Source organism: Caretta caretta, chromosome 11, assembly GCF_965140235.1.
Source record: "Caretta caretta isolate rCarCar2 chromosome 11, rCarCar1.hap1, whole genome shotgun sequence".
Classification (NCBI taxonomy): Eukaryota; Metazoa; Chordata; order Testudines; family Cheloniidae; genus Caretta; species Caretta caretta.
This window is the reverse complement of record NC_134216.1, coordinates 59838153-59855581: the sequence shown is the minus strand read 5'-3', so window position 1 is coordinate 59855581 and position 17429 is coordinate 59838153. Positions and strand designations below refer to the sequence as shown.

Below are 17429 nucleotides of genomic sequence, written 5' to 3'. Positions count from 1 at the left end.
AATTCAGGATGGCATTTGATTGCAGTATTCTTCAAATAGAAGTTGTATGAATAAGTACAAAACCAGATAAGGCTATAGAAGGAGCCTTCTGCCAAAGGATGTCAGTCCAAAGGGGTGGGGAGAAGAGAAGGATAAAAAGCATCAATATTCTTAAGATGAAATTTTCCCCTGGGGTTAGGAAAGTGAGGCCTACTGCATTTTTACAGTGCCCGCTTTAAATCATGTACACACCACAGATGTTCAAGTATAGCTCTTATATTTGTATTTAAACCAATACAGAGAAAAGCAGCAAGTAGAAATCACATTTTCCTTCTTTGAAACATGGGGGAGGTATGATGGTTTGTCATTGTTTTAAAAGTCCCACTCTCTGTCTCTTTCATTTGGGCAAAAACACCCAAGTTCAGGCCTGACTGCTGTTGAGGGCAGTGGCAAGAATTGTGGTCCATTGTGTTGGGCAGGAGGTGGCAACAGTGAAAGTAAGGAACTCCTTGTTTGTTCTTTTACCTGAGGAAAAAAATGAACAGGATAAAATAGTGCTGTACATACAAGTCCACTGAAACTTTGTGTACATCTTTACTAAAAGTGCATGAAGGGGTATAGCAGCAGCCTTGTGTGCTATGATGCTGGAGAAACCAGAGTTTGAGACTAGCTTCGTCACTCCAGAGTAAATTGACCATGAATGTTAGTAAATTTGTAATCAAGTTAAATGATTAGCTTGACTTAAAATGTTTTTTTTCAACCAAAATATCTCAATGGTTAAGCTTACTTCAATAAATTTTCATCCTTTAAACAAGCTTTCAAATTCCATTTAACACAGGACATGATTGCTGTGTTATGCATTGCACAAGATTCTAGATGATATGACATTTTGTAAAAGAACTGTCTGCAGCATCCTGGCTGTTAGAGGGTGATTTTACTTTACCCAACTTTTTAATATTTTGCTATTTACTTAGGCTGCAGTTAGCTCATCTCAACAGTTAGTACACTCACCTGTTTGAAGAAAGTGTGTGACAGCAAACTGCTTGCTGATGGCCTGGATCATAAAATGGAAAACACAAGATTATGTTTTGAAAGTAAGTGTTGGTGTTTGTGGAAGATGCCAGATTGACCATGCACTCTAGGCCCTAGGGTTATTTATCCACTGAACAAGTGCAGCCTGAAGAGAGGCAGCACAAGGTTCCTTCGTTCTGTGCCTCAACTTTACTGTGAGGGCATTACTAGAGGCAGTGAGTTCATTGATCCAGTACATTCAATTCTCAGCCTCCACAGAAGCCATAAAGTGTTAGAGAGATATATCATCCTGTAGAAATCTTGCAGAATTTAACAGTTTAAACTAGTTTCTGGAACTAGCCCTTCCTGAGTCTCCTTGCCAAACTGTGGTTTTTCAAACTTGTTTTGAGAAACAAGCAATCCATTATCCAAGAAAGCTTCAGAATTAGTGATGAAATAAGATTTTAAAAGCATGTTGAAGATCATTCTTCAGACCAAGACAGTGTTGGCCTGGCACTTTGACAATTTAGCACTGTGAAAAGAAACCCAGATGCACTTCATCTTAACACGGAATTTATCGTCAGTTGTATATGACTTAGTAGATTCCAAGTTCACCTTAGGTTATGCTATATCTTATGTTGAAGTGACAGTGAATGTTAGGGTTCACAGGTAAGTTACCTTTTCTCGGGGTCCTGTTGCAAACAGAGTTCTATCAAGTTGTGAAAAGCAGGGGAAAATGTTTTTGAGGACGGAGTTTGCAGTCTCTCGCTAGTCATTGTGTGTGTCATGCTTTCACCAATTCCCGAATCCACACCTGATTGGGAATTCTTCATTCTGGATTCCACGCATGGGAAGGTATTTATATCCCAGAGACAATAAGTGGGACCTTTCAGCTTATGCAGCAGCATCTAGTAGAAGGGAAAGACAGTATAAGAGTTCAGTGGCTATATTAGCCTCTAGAGGCTGTGATGAATTGGCAGTATGTTTGTACAACTTATGAAATCCGGTTGATATTATGAAAAACAGAGTTCCTCTATGTGGATCTACCACTTCTGACAGGTTCTATAGCAACTTCACAGCAAACAGGACAGTGGGAAATACCTGAGGTTAACCACAGTGCTTAAACCCAACAAAGATTATAATGCAAAGCAGCTGCATCTTTAAGAAAACCAGTTTGAGCCTAACTCCCTGAAGCATCTTTAAGAAAACCAGTTTGAGCCTAACTCCCTGAAGAAAGGGGGTAGATAGGACTAGTGGAAACTTACCCAAAAGACAGAATCAAGGAAGCCAGGGCCAGGGCGTGGTGTTTAAAACCAAACCAGACAGGAAAACGAAGCCTTGGACAGGAGAGAGCAAGGTCACAGAAGCTGAAGGAGAGATCATATAACCACCCTATAACAGGCCTATAACCCCCTGCACAAGGCAAGGAATACAGGTTGAACCTCTCTAGTCTGGCACTCTCTGGTCTGGGAACATCCGGGGTCTGGCATGATTTTAGTTAACCAGATGTCCGCTTATTGTGGGTGGGGCCAAGTTTCCTGCGGTCCAGCAAAGTCTCCCCAATCATGGTTCTCAGTGTTCTGTGCTGTTATTTAGCTCTAATTTACCCATAATTTACCCATAAAGAAGTCTTCTAAGAGACCAGCAAGCAGTGGAAGTGTTGGTAATGCTGCTAAGCATAAGCATGTATCAATATCAATACAGCAAAAGGTGGAATTTCTGCAGAAATTGGAAAAGGGCACAGTGGTACGTACCTTGTGTGAGTTTTACAATGTAGGGTCATCTACAGTGTATGATTTGAAGAAACAAAAGAATAAAATCCTTAAGTTTTTTGCCGAAAGTGACAGTGTTTTAACCAAAAAAAAAAAAAAAAAGTGTTCATAAGACATTGAAGGAGGGGGAATGCAGCAATTTAGATAGTGCGCTTATACATTGGTTCAAGATTCGTAGAAACAAAGGTGTTAGCATTTCAGGCAAGATGATGATGGCACAAGGAAAAATATTCCACAAAAAACTTAACCTGCCACATGAGTGTGACTATTCACAAGGGTGGCTTCAGAAATTTAAAAACTGGCATGGTATAAGTCTATGTCAGGTGTGCGGTGAAAAAAGAAGTGTAGATATGGAAGCTACCGCTAAGTACGTTGACAAATTTGCACAAATGAGAAGTTATCTGCTGATGAAACTGCTCTCTATTGGTATTGTATGCCCAAAAAAACCTTTGGCTACTGATGCAGAGGAGCCACCATCTGGTATGAAGGAGTGAAAGGACAGGGTAACTGTCCTTGATTGTAGCAATGCAGCAGGTATACACAAATGGAAGCTCATGGTTATTGGGAAAAGTGTGAACCCAAGAGCATTCAAAGGGGTGAAAATATTTCCAGTGATATATCATGGCAATAAAAAGGGATGGATAATGACTAATCTATGTCTAGAGTGGTTTGAGAAATATTTTGTACTGGAGGTAAGAGCCCATATTTTGTACTGGAGGTAAGAGCCCATATTTTGTACTGGAGGTAAGAGCCCATTGCACCTCGGTAGGTCTGTATCCAAAGTGCGCTGATTCTCGACAGTCGCTCTGCCCACCCTAACACACAGCTGCTTGTCAAAGATAATGTGGTGGGCTTGTATTTACCCCCAAACTGTTCCTCACTGATTCAGCCTTGTGATCAGGGTATCTTACGATCCCTGAAGTGTATGTACAGGTCTGAGTTTCTGCACCAATTACTAGTATTGCTTAATGATGGGAAGAGTTTAACCTCAAGGATATGAATTGAACACTAGCTAGAGCCTGGGAAAGACTAACTCCATCTACTCTGAAGAATGGATGGCACAAATTGTGGCCAGCCCTAATGTTTGAGGACAGTCCTGACATCAATGACGTGTCCAAGTTCACTGGATTTCAAGTGTCTGAAAACCAAAAAAAATAGTTAGTGAGTTAATGGAGTATGCCAGTGGTACATCCCACCCAGTAGTGCTTGAGCTGGCCAAGGATTTGGGAGAGGAAGATTTACTAGACTGGATGGAAATCGACAAAGATGCACCAATTGCTAGTCAAATGACGGACGAAGAAATTGTGCAAATGGTACAGCAAGGGAAAAACAAAGATAATGAAGAAGTCAGTGATGGTGATGAAGATGTTGCAGAAAAAATTTCTATAGATAAATGGATTCAGTTGGCAACAAATTTAACAGAAGGACTGGAGCAAACACATTTCATTTCTGAGCAAGAGATCGTCTCTCTTGACCTGACATGAGAAAAACTCATTAAAGAAAAACCAAAATACATGGGACAAGCCAAGCTGGAAGATTGGTTAAAGGTAGCGAAGAGCGGCGGTGAGCAGCACTCTACAGTCGAAAATCCTGTTACCTCCACTTCATCTACCCCGGATATACCTATAGCAGAGACCCCAGATGTAACTCAAATGTAATTTGAGTTAGCAGTTCTTGTCATATCACTTTGGAAGTGCAATTCAGGTATCATTTTAGGTGAGTAATCATTTCTTTTTCATATTATTTTGTTTTTTATGCTTTATCTATGTTTTTCCTTGTGTCAATACAGTAAAATTGTAGAACAACACTAACACTTTGTTATGAAGAGAGCCGGTAAGCCTTGGCTAGGCGGTGTTGCAAACATGGTTCCATTCTCCTCGGCGAGATAAAAATAAAAAGAGACCCGCTTGCTGCAATATTGACCTCCCATGGTTCAGCAAATTCTCTGGTTTGGCACTGGTCAGGTCTTCAGGGTGCCAAACTAGAGAGGTTCAACCTGCACCGTGCCTTTCTGGATACCAATGGTCCCTAAGGACTCCCAGGGGAAGGGTGAGCTAGAAAGTGTTATTGTGGTTAAGATATTTTGTATGATCTACTCTTCTTAGCTTTCTATGGTTTTGTATTGAAAAAGACCAAACGTATGAGTGTGTGTGAACTGCTTTTGGAAGAGGGTGTGTAAGTATGGGGAGTCCAAAGAGTCGTCATTGTGCTCAGAGGGGCTAGGCAGTTGGACAAGATGGTTCCTTCTTTCAAAAGTGTGTCACACAGGTGTGTGCCTAAGGCAGCAGTTCTCAGGACAAATTTTTTTGGTGGCCTTAGAGTGCGGCCACCAACTCTTGCTGGTGGCCGCTCTCACCCTTTTTCCTAAAATACTTAATTAGCTTTAGGAAAAACAAATAAATATGCACATATATATGTCCAAATCATTGTAATTTTTTTTGCTAGCTAGTAAGTCTTGTTAAAAGTGATATTAACAAACATACAAGTATTGCTTTTCACAACAGATTTACTCAGCCCTGTCAAGCCTTGGGACAAATTAAGCCCTGGATGGGTGGGGGATTGGGGAAGGCAGCAGGGGCCAGGAACAATGTGGGTGGGTGGGAACCAGTGTGGGGGCTGGAGCCCAAAGCCCTGTGGCCAGAGCCTGCTACCCCACTGCCCCGCCACTTCAGGACTGAAGCCTGAAGGCTGAGCCCCACTGTCCCGGGAAGGTGGGGAACTCACCAGCTGGCTGGTTCTCCAGAACTGTGCCCCAGGTGTCTCCAAAGGGGGAACAGGGCCCAACCCCTGCTGGCACCCCAGCAATCAACCCCAAGACAGTGCATCCAGGAGCAACAGGGAGGGGCCACTCACGACTTTGCCCCCTCTCCCCCCCCATAACAGCCCAGGAAGCTGTAGCCACAAGAAAAGCTCCTGGTGTCCGCATGCAGCCACGGTGGCTGCATTTGAGAAATGCTGGCCTAGGGCCTGTAAAATTGTGGTAGTGACTGCACCCTGGTCAGGCTCCAGGGACAGAACTTTTGTCACAGGACCTTTCAGAAAAACAAGGAGTTGGAAGCTCCTCTGACCTAGGAAGCAGCATGTATGTTTGAAATTAAAAAAAAAAAAGCCACCCTTTAACTTTATTATTAGACACTATCTGTAAGAGAAAAAGTCCTGTGAATGAGGTTTTGAGAAGGATTTAAGAGTATTTAATGTTTTACCTTTGCACAAGGCATATCCTGAAATGGTACATATCCATTGGCTAATTCACATGCTGTTATCCCCACACTGTAAATGTCAGACTTCACATTATACCCATACAAATCCTGTGGGAGACAAAAAGCATATCAACTCACTGGGAACTACTGAATATGTACTGCAAAAATATGTATGTGCAGATATACTGTAGATATAATACAGGTTCAGGACCCAATCCTAATATCCCATAGCCAACAAGTTGTGGGTGAGCTGGTTATATAAGATTGGGCCCTGTGACTGTAAGAATGATTTAATGCACATAGCTTTTGTTAATAGATTTCACAATTGATATTTGTACAGAAGAGTGTTAAGTCAATGCAATTATTTTCAGGTTTCCATGAGGGGAAAGAAGTGTCCATTAGGATCATGTCCTTTAGAACCTTTGTAACAAACAGGCAAAAGGTAAAGACATTAAGCTGGGTGGGTGCACCATAAAGCCACAATTCATTTTAAGGTTCCTAAACAAGTTGTACACAATCTGGTTTTGAAGTTGCAAATGAATAGCCTTTATGGCTCTTTCACAAGCCTATTAAGTACAAACTTTAAAAAAAGGAAGCAGTCATATCCAGAGACTCAAGGCAAAATGAACTGGTTTATACTGACCTGTCTGAGTAGCTCAGGACTCAGCCAAGGAAGTACTGAAGTACTAAAATGGGGAAAATCATACACAACCTTTGACTTCTGTCCATTGTTAACTAAACTGTAGAGATGTTTTAAGCCAGACAGAGAAACCAGACCATCCCCTGAAATCAGAATGTGGCTAGCTTTCATATTCCTGAAACAAAGTGATAAAATGTGGTTATAAAAAATAAACCAAACACTCGAATGTTACTTATTACTACAGTAGAAAGTCTGCCATATAGTCATAAAATATTCTGAGATAGTCAGCTATAGCATGATCACGTGGTCAGACTGAAAGGCATGTTAAAGACGGGTGAAGAGAAACTGTATAAACACTGAATCCCTTATCCAGAATGCATGTTTACAAAACACTGACTTTGCAATCTGAAGCCTTTATATGGTGTTCATTCTAAAAAGTGGAGTTTTACCTATATATAAAATCCCCCCCAAACAAACTTTTTGGGGTACATACACACCCACGGTGCCTCACTGAAAGAGTTTTGAAACACTATTTGAAAAGGTAGATATCAAAGCTAAGGTTCTGCATGCCACCATAACTATGTCTCCATTAGCATTCACATGGACTGGCTTACAGGTATTATAATACAACAAATTAAACTCTCCCCAACAGTCAGTTTTATTTGTAGTCAGATACTCCCTAATGGAGGAGATAGTCAAGCCAGCATGTATGTAAAGTATATATAGGTCCTCTCTCTGTGTCAGTGAACATGGTACTCTGGCACCTGCAGTCAACAAGTACAGTGAATGGGGGTAACGGTGCATTCACAGAGCTATACAAAGAAAAATTAAGTACATATATTGGGGCATCTGCATAGAGAGGAGATCAATGTGGAATAATTGGTTTATAATGCATTTGGGGGTATGGGAAAGGAGACAGTCTCTGAACTCTATTCTGGAGTTAAGATACAAGATGCTGTTATCTCTAGAGCAAGGTTGGGTCTTTAGCTAGTGTTCGGTGATTTGCACGTCAGATACAGTGAACACCGTATGAGAGAATAGATACAGAAGAATGGATGTTGGATATGTAGAGGGTGGGCAGAAATATAAAGTTTCTGGTCTACATGCTGAGGTGAACAAGGAGATGAAGTCCAAATTAAGGTTTGTTTTCAAATTATTCCTATGCATTTCAAGACTTGCCTTATTTTAAAATCTGTAACTTCCTAATAAGGCCCTCATTTTAGTTTATGGTAAACATATTTCCAGTTTTGAAGCAGCATCATTGTGCCACTTCAGATTTCTGGTAAATTAAAGTTAAAGAACCAACAAGAAGTTTGCTTAAGACCAGACTGTTCTTGGAGGTAAGAATTTGTGTAGGAAACTTGACTTCCACTAAAAACCATGACGTCTGACATTAAATAGTCAGAACTAGTATAAGACAAATGTGGAGCTTCTGGACAAAGTTCTTATTTTTAAAAATAAGACATTAAGAGAAGTTCAGGCTTTTTAGAAGTTTTTGGGAAAACTTAATCTTTTTGGAGTTCGATAGCTCAAAAATGCTTTCACCATGAATCCTCCTCTCATTAGAAGCTATATAAAAAATTTTAACAAGTGAAGCTTTTTAGGAAAGTGGAGTGAAGTTTCAAGTGTCAGCTTTCTAATCTTAAAACAAAAATTTATAACCATAACTAGGAAGTCAATGCTGCAACTTGTTGACTAATATACACTGGCTAGCATACATATATATTATGTTGATAATACTACCCATAATATATGTTCCAAGCATTTCAGTACACATAATATTAAGCATTAATATAGCAGTTATATAGCCCAAATTGGCCTGCACTTTTATTATAAATCTGTTCACTTATGCTAAGTATTCCATAATAGCTTGCATTAGCCGAAGTAAACTTTGGCTTACGAAGCTAGAAAAACTGTCAGTATCAGGACATTTAATTGTTTTGTCATAGCAACAGAAAGGGAGTTACCCTCACAAACCTATTTATCCTGGTACAAGCCTAGGAGGTGTCTTTACACTCTTTAGTACCTGGAATGCATGGGTTCAGAACAAGAGATAATGGGGTACACCATGATACCAGAAACAAACAAGATAAAAAGCTGATTAATTCAATCCAGTTGCAGGTGATGTATACAGTTCCTTTTTCTGGTAAGCAAGTAAGTTATAAAAAGATGACTGCAGGGATGTAACTTTGGGGAGCACACCTTCTGTGTAAGGTGAATGTAATATTGCTGCACAGGACTGTCCTTTGGAGACTGGCATTGTATAGAACATATTTTCCTGTACCATATTAATAAACCTGACTCGTTATTTGGTCTCTTGATTATATTGCATAACAACCAAAAGTGTGGTCAAGCAACTGACTATAGAATTTATCAACACACTCCATAACACTACTGAAAACTTGGAGTGCTTTACATCTCCAAAGCACTGTATAAACAGTAAAAGATGATCAAGCAAGTGCTCCCATTCATCCAGCCCCCGTAAAAGAACAATTAAATTGAATAACAACACATTTAGAATGGATAAAGGGAAGTTATTTACAAAGCATTATAGTTCCTCTGCAATGTACTGCTGCAGAAAGTCATTGTAGCAAGAAGGCTCAAAAGTGATTAGACATTTTATAGGAACAAAAGTAGTATCTTCAGTTAAACTAGCTATGCCAGAGAGCCTGGAGGGTATCAAACCAAGAAAATGATCAGAGAAGGGCCTGTGTCTACTCAGCACTCAACAATCTGTGAGTAACAAGAGAATGGGTGTTGAAAGGGAGCTCCCCTTCCTCTAAAGCCATCAGGCATAGGCTTCTGGTAACCTAAATAGACTAATGAGTAGCTTCAGTTTGGAAGCTTGTGTGTTGCTATAACTTCTTACCTATGGTATTAATTGTCTCATACCTGTGAATGTAGCCATTTTGGTGCATGTAATTTAACCCTCTAACTGCACCAAACAGAATGTTTCCTATCAAAGCTTCACTCATTCCTTCAGGGAAGTAGGTCCTCAGTAGGTGACTAGCTGAATCTGAAAAGAAAAGAAAAAAAATCACGCTAAGCATTCGGGTCTTGTTAGTGACAAATCTTTATTCCTACTATAAGAAAGCATTCTCTCCACTGTGCATGTACCCCCTAGAATAGGGGAGGGTAAACTTTTTGGCCTGAGGGCCACATCGGGTTTCCGAAATTGTATGGAGTGCCAGTTAGGGGAGGCTCTGTGCCTCCCAAAACAGTCAGGCATGGCCCGACCCCTGCTCCATATCCCACCCCCGCTGCTTCTCACCCCCTGACCCCTCTCCCAGGACTCCTGCCCCATCCACCCCTGACTGCTCCCTGCTGCCCCATCCAACCCCTCCCTCCTTCCTAACTGTCCCCCTGGAACCCCTGCCCCCATTCAACCCCCCTGTTCCCCACCTTCTGACCGCCCCGACCCGTATCCACACCCCCGCCCCCTGACCACCATCCCGAAATCCCCTGCCCTCTATCCAAGCTCCCCTGCTCCCTGCCCCCTTACCACGCTGACTGGAGCACTGGTGGTGCTACAGCCACGCCGCCCAGAGCACCAGGACAGGCAGCCACGCTGCCCGGCTGGAGCCAGCCACACCACCGCGCAGCACAAAGCACCGGGTCAGGCCGCAGCTCTCCAGCTGCGCTGCCCGGCAAGAGCTCGCCTCCCCGCCGCCCAGAACATTGCGCTGGTGGTGCAGTAAGCTGAGGCTAGGGGGGAGGGGTTGGGGGCTCAGAGGCCGGGCAGGAGGGTCCCGTGGGCCAGATGTGGCCCACGGGCTGTAGTTTGCCCACCTCTGCCCCAGAAGAAGCATTGTTCCCTCTTTACAATGACTTTCTTCCTCAGCAGTTGCCTCCCTGTGTAAGTCACCTCAGAGTATATTACTGAAAGAAAGTGATTCTTCCAGTAGTGAAAGATCACAATGAAGCCTACCACATCCTAAGTCATGTTTCCATGACCTGGAAACCGGCTGTTTCACCCCTATAGCCAATCCACGCTGCCTTCTAGGAGAAGCAAAATTCATAAGTCTGGCACAGTGGAACTAGGATACATCCAAGGTCTACAAGAGAAGAGATGCTGAAAGGAATATAGAATATCTCATGCTCTTCCATAGCCACAAGCCTGGTGTTAGAGACTGAGCTATCTAATCCAGTAAGCTTTTTTCCCAAATTGTAGTTACAATTCTTACTATAGGCCATGAACGGAGAGATGACCCAAAGCCAGCTGCCAGTAGTAAATACTGTCCAAAGTGTCATTATGTTGGGGTGCTGGAAAAAGTGGGATAGCACCACCTCACTCTAAAGAATTAAACAAAAGTGAGTAAGTTATTTGGAAGATAATTATCTTGACAAAAACCTTAACTACACAGGTCCTCAGTAACTTTAAGAAAGTCAATTTCGTAAATGCAGTTCTACTAGCTAACAAGTTTGGAGTCCCACTATGTAGGTTTCAGATGCTTTGCACATCCTGCAATAGAAATTCAAACAAATTGTTGAAGCTTTCGATATCTAACTGAACTGCTGTTTTATTGTTAATTCTGAGTCCCTTATTCTAGTGAAGAGTATAGAGTTTGTGTGTCAAACTGGGGTACGTGCATGACTAGAGAAATTGTTGTATTGCAGAAGACTTCAGTTTATTCTCTAGTGCCTTATCAAGGAGCCACTTAATTTAGTGTGCACCAGTTCATATAACAAGGCTAACTCTGGTACTGATTAACTGCATATACCCACATACATTATAGTTCCTGTGTCAGACATCTATACAAGTCCTACTGTTTTACCTGTAAAGCTTTCAAATGTTCTTCAGAGCAGCTTTCTAAGTCTGTGATCCTTACAGCCACAAGCGTTCCTGTAGGTGTATGCCGGGCAAGGTAGATCGAAGTTAAATTGTTGAATCCTCTTCCTGTAAGCAGAAGCAAACCAACTGCCTTCTGTTAACATTATAAAAGGTAGTTTTAAAAAAAACCCACAAATTGCTTCATCACTTAGTAGTCAAACAGTCCTAGAATTCTAACACACTGCTGCTGACTGCAGTGAATCTATGGCTTTAAGGGTGCAGTTAACAGTGCATGCTTGCATGTAACATCAGCCAGAAAACTAGTCAAGCCATGTTTGTTGCTTTTGTTTAGTCTAATAAAAATTGTTTAAACAAGTCTCACTTCTCAGGACCAATGAAGTGTCTTACAAATGCTGACTTCTTTGCTGATGTCCAACTTAAAGAACTACCACCACCAGCACTCACTCTATACATAGTGATGCAGTACAGCCATCTTTAGGACCATCTTACCACGCCTGCTGACTGATCGGAAATTGTGAAGTGCCACAGCCACCAGAACCACAATGCTGATTTGCTCTCTACTATATTTACAACCAATGTAACAGATTTAGAGTGGTCACTTATTAAAAAAAAAAATAGCAAGATGAGCGGAAAATCTCTTCTCCAAATTGGAATAGAGATATCAAATTCAGACAGGTTTTTGTGTATCTTTATGAATTTCTATTGTATGTTTTTAAACATTAAGTGAAATTCACAACACTAGAATTTCAGTTAAGATCAATAATCAGCTAAGATCAGAGGTCAAGAAGTGTGTAAACATTTAGAGAGATCTTAAAATAGTTCTGGGTGGCTCTATAACAAGGAGAACACATGTTTCCACAGCTTCTAGTTTTCCCCTCATGGGATTTTTTTTTTTAAATATATATAAAGAATGGCCATTTGCAGGAAAAATCTTGGATAGACTAAGCACATTTCAGCATAGAACTAGATTACCTATTTCCACCTGGAGTTCATAATGGGAGACGTCAGAAGAACAACGTGCCTTCTCATTTCTTCCATATGGATGAATCCAGGAGAACTCAGGTTCATCTGCCTAGTAGTGAAAGGATTAGTTTTTAACATTGGTACACACATTTGTGTATGTGTGTGTGAGTATATGTAAAAATAAATAAATACACACATGCAAATGTGGGGGAAGGGGAAAAAAATCAAGCACTCAATTCTTGAGATTCAAGAAATTAAGGTGGTTCTTTAAGTGCTTGTTCATGTCCATTCCAATCAGGGGTGTGCAAGCATGGTAGCTGCAAAATTTTCCCACAGCAGCATCCGTCGAGTCAGTCTGGGCACCCCCTGGAGTTGTGCCTTTATGGTGCTCAATATAGAACCCTGCTGACCCGCCACCTCCTCAGTTACTTATTACCTCCAGTGACGGTTAGCTGGAACTTCCCTGTGCTCTTGTCTTGGCAAGCGCATTTAGCAGTCTATTTACATAGTTTTCATTAGCTCTGTAGTGTAAATTAAATAGTTAATAGCCCTCAGTGTTAGATTAAGTTTCCTTTGGGGCGGGGGTTTCCCCTCCTATGCTCTCTCCATGCCGGGATCTCCAGGCTTTGAAGCCTGCGGCAAGTGTATGCCCAGAAGCGATCCTCACTTCGTGTTTGAAGTGTTTAGGAGAGAGCCATCAGAAGGATCATTGTGCCATCTGCAAGACCTTTCGTCCTAGGACATTAAAGGGCACAGATCAGTGCCTGAAGGTCCTGTTAATGGGGGCTGCACTTAGGGCCAATCATGGGAGGGCCAGGAGGGCTATTTGGCCTGGGCTTCAAGCTCAAAGGGGGCCTCAAATGTAGACACTTGTTAATTTTTTGGCATTTGATAAGTTTCGCAGCTTGTTTTTATGCTCATCCCTATCAGACCAAAATGTGACACACACACTCATCTTAAAGAAAAGGAGTACTTGTGGCACCTTAGAGACTAACCAATTTATTTGAGCATGAGCTTTCGTGAGCTACAGCTCACTTCATCGGATGCATCTTAGAGCTGCAAATTTAAGCTAATAAAGATGTGATTTGGTAAAAGATTTTTTTTGTTAACTTATTTTTTTCATATTAGAGTTTAAAATGTTCATAAATATTAATAAAAATATCCGTTCTGATGGCACAAGATTAGACTGTGATGAACGTGTCCACTCAGATCTGCTGATTATATAAACAAACGACTACTAGTGGCTGGTGCTGGATCAAGTTCGTGTTGAAAGGTAGAGAATTGTTACATTTTAGTGTCTTTATAGTTTTACGTTTAGTTGACTAAGGAATTATTTGTGTGTGAGAATTCCTCATTATTATCTTCATATAGTAGCTAAAAGAGGTGACTGGTTGGTTGAGCCCCAGCTTGGTAGCTTGGCCATCATCATAGGCTTTCGTCGTCTATAGGCCCAGATTCAAGGTGAAAATTTCTGAGGACAATCTTATACAGTGAATTTCATGAGTACACACATTTGAAATTTTTGGACATTATCCCTCTGTCTGTATCCGTGTCTGTGTTTACTATATATATATATATATATATATGTCATCCCTTTGTCTTCAGCTCAGCCTATTATATTATACCTTGCGTGCTTGAGTTTTGATTCAGTGATAAGGATAATAACCTGACTATTTCATTTTGTGTTCTTAATTAGTATTCCTTCGTTTTAAGTCTTTTCAGCATTTGCATACCATTCAGCATTTGCATACATGTTTACAGTAGAAGATTTCAAGTGTAAATAAGCTACTGATTTACAGCAGAATATTTCAAGTGTGGATAGGCTACATATTTACTTTAGAACATTTCAGGTATAAATAGATCAGATCACTATGAAGAGGAGATTTGAAAGTGGTGCAAGCAAGAGAGGCGAAAACAACTGAGTGAATCAGCAGCTAAGAGCTCAAAGCCAATAACTTCATTTCTCCAACCACTGGAAAACGCACCTTACCCAATGAACAATGCCATAGATAATGAAAATTCTGCAACTGCAACAGGTGGTATTTCAATGCCAATACCTGAACATGAGGACAGTAGTCAAGAAGGAGATATGCCAACAGTAACAGATGCAGCAGAAGATCCTGTGTACGATCAAGAAACTGAACAGCAACAGGAAGATGTAGATCTTACACAGTAAGAGCAATTCATGAGTACTACAGGTTTGACGGTAACTGACACTGGAATTAGTGACAAGAGCAATGCTGCCCAAATGCAATCTTTTCTTCAAATTAGTTGTTTTGAAATTCTAAGTAACCTTCCATGAGATGCTGATAATCATGCTTTCCCTACTCATCTGCTGACAAAAACTCTTCCACATGGCGAGACCTGCACAAGAGACTGATTATGCTGGAGTATGGAAAAACAATCTCTGTACTGTGCACCCTGCTTCATTTTGAACAAAAGTTCTGCAAATGTATTAGTTCTCTCTGATCAATCAGGATGGAGCATCAACAGAGGTTGGAGGAAGTTGAAAGACCGAATACCATCACAAGAGAGTTCAACGTCACACAAAGAAAACTATGTTGCATGGAAATCAGCCAGTAGGGCAGCATCAGCTGAAAGTTCAGTTGAGAATATACTCTTGACTGAACTCTCTACAGAAACTAATAACTGGAAAAAACTTCTTGAGTACATCCTGAATGTCATCCTTTTTCTTTCTGAGCAGGGATTGGCTTTCTTTTGTTCCAGTCAACGTATTGGTGATCATGCAAATGGAAACTTTCTAGGCATAGCTGAGCTCCTCAGCAAATATGACCCACTTTTATCAGAGCATGTTAAACATGTTCGAGACTCTCAAGAGAGTCAAAAGCGCATGCAAGTCCATTATCTCTCCACACGCATACAAAACAAGTTTATTGAGCTACGTGGGTTATTCGTACAAATAACAATTCTTGATGAGATTCGAAATGCTAAGTATTTTTCAATCATTGTTGATGCCACTCCAGATTGTTCTCACATGGAACAGACTATTATGGTTATTTGATATGTTAAGATTGTAGACAGCTCAAAATTTTCAATTGAAGAAAGGTTTATTTTGTTTGAAAATTTTGTGGGAAAAACTGGAAAAGAAATTGCTGCTCAAGTACTAGCAATTCTAGAAGGTTTTAAGTTAGCTTTTCAAGTCTGCATTGGTCAAGCCTATGACAATGGATCTAATATGCCTGGGAAGTACAAAGGTGTAGAAGCCTTCAAGGGGAAAGCCCGTCATGATGCCCTGCTGATCTCCAACCCCGGTGCGCCACTCCCCGGCATCGGAACAGACCCAGCAGCTGTGCTGGTCCCTGAGCCCTTGGCACAAACAGTCGGCACCTAGAAATAACACTCCTTTGTGGTCCTGTTTTTCAGACACCTCGGAGTCTGACTCCTATCGGTTCCGTAGGAGTAGGAGCAGACGGTCCACGTCAACACGGGACCTGCACCCTTACCCGGCACTGTGGCCCGCACAATGGCAACCCCCTGGTGCAATGGCCCTTTTTGGACTCCTGGGCTTTTCATCAAAGCCAAAGTCGGAGCCAAGGGTCAAATTCCAGGGCGACGCAGGTGGCCTTGGCCACGTTTGTACCCCCTCCAGCACCATCGGCATCAGCAGGATCAGGGGTAGCCCCGTTGCTACCCAGCACCAATATCCCAACACCTCCGGCGTGGCCTGCACTGGACCCATTTGTTCCGGCTCTGAAGTCTCCAACACTGACGATAGCCCCGGCACTGACTGCGATTCCGGTGTCAATGATAGCCTTGGCACCACTGACACTTTCAGCATTGGCATCAGCATAGGCAGTCCCGACACCCAGGGGCACAATACCATCCAGGTCAGCAACGGCCCAAGAAATCCAGGTGCCCCAGGACCCCTTGGGTGTGGAAGGAGGGGAGCAGCCATCCCTTACGGGGGTCTCTTCCTTGAACTCACTGGACGAGACACTGGTGGGCACAGTACAGCCCCAGCCCTGGAAAACAGTAGGATTCTACAGCAATTGGTGTGATGGGTTGCTCAGGGCCTGGGCATTCAAGTGGAGGAGATAGTGGAGGTCGCAGATCCAATGGTAGACATCCTTGCCCCCTTCGGACCTGCACATATTGTCCTGCCTCTTACAAAAACCATCTCTGACACCACAAAAAGTTTGTGGCAGACCCCAGCCTCATGTGGGAACAAATGATACGGCTAGATTCTCGCTGGAAAGTATTAAGGGAGACTATGCTAGGCTGGGGAGGACGCTTAAGGAAATTGAGGCTCAGGTGATCTTTAGTGGGATTCTGCCTGTTCCTAGAGAAGGGCAACAAAGGTGTGACAAGATTATGACTATCAATAGATGGCTTAGGCAGTGGTGCTATAAGGAGGGCTTTGGGATGTATGGTCATTGGGAGGCATTCATGGATAGAGGACAGTTCTCTCGGGATGGACTTCATCTGAGTAGGGAAGGAAATAGACTTCTAGGCTGGCACAACTGATTAAGAGAGCTTTAAACTAGGAATTTGGGGGAGATGGTTGGGAGATGTCCAGGTAATCTCCACGCCAGAATTTAGCATAGAGTGGAAAGAAAATGAAGTAAGAGTGGATACAGCTGTAGGTAGGAGGAAGGGCAGTGTAGATACAAGTCTAATAGGTTATACTGGTAGTAAAATAACCGTGCCTAATAGGGTACAGAATGTGAGCGAGGCCAAACAGCAAAAATTAAGATGTTTGTACACTAATGCAAGGAGCCTAGGTAATAAAATGGAGGAACTAGAGTTACTGGTGCAGGAAGTGAAACCAGATATTATAGGTATAACAGAGACCTGGTGGAATAGTAGTCATGACTGGGCTACAGGTATTGAAGGGTATGTGCTGTTTAGGAAAGACCGAAATAAAGGTAAAGGTGGTGGAGTAGCACTGTATATCAATGATGAGATAGAATGTAAAGAAATAAGAAGCGATGAAATGGATATGACTGAGTCTGTCTGGGCAACAATTAAATTGGGGAAGAAAACTATTAGAGCCTCCCCTGGGATAGTGCTTGGGGTGTGCTATAGACCACCGGGATCTAATTTGGATATGG

The 17429-nt window shown here is 41.9% G+C and overlaps 1 protein-coding gene across 7 annotated transcripts in view; it reads right to left on the bottom strand.

The window, feature by feature from the left end:
- Positions 1 to 239: 239 nt before the first annotated feature.
- Positions 240 to 17429, bottom strand: part of STRADB (STE20 related adaptor beta) — a 34740-nt gene continuing 17550 nt past the window's right edge. For 5 of the 7 annotated variants that reach the window (XM_048869661.2, XM_075118076.1, XM_048869660.2 and 2 more), the window contains 9 exons: positions 12367 to 12466; positions 11378 to 11520; positions 10787 to 10895; positions 9495 to 9618; positions 6606 to 6777; positions 5966 to 6070; positions 1669 to 1898; positions 991 to 1033; positions 240 to 504 (listed from right to left, as the gene is read on the bottom strand). In XM_048869661.2, coding sequence (XP_048725618.2) covers positions 352 to 504; positions 991 to 1033; positions 1669 to 1898; positions 5966 to 6070; positions 6606 to 6777; positions 9495 to 9618; positions 10787 to 10895; positions 11378 to 11520; positions 12367 to 12466 — 1179 coding nt within the window. In that variant the 3' untranslated portion in view covers positions 240 to 351. The remainder of the gene's footprint in view (positions 505 to 990; positions 1034 to 1668; positions 1899 to 5965; positions 6071 to 6605; positions 6778 to 9494; positions 9619 to 10786; positions 10896 to 11377; positions 11521 to 12366; positions 12467 to 17429) is intronic. The other 2 variants (XM_048869662.2, XM_048869663.2) reach the window with 2 other exon arrangements.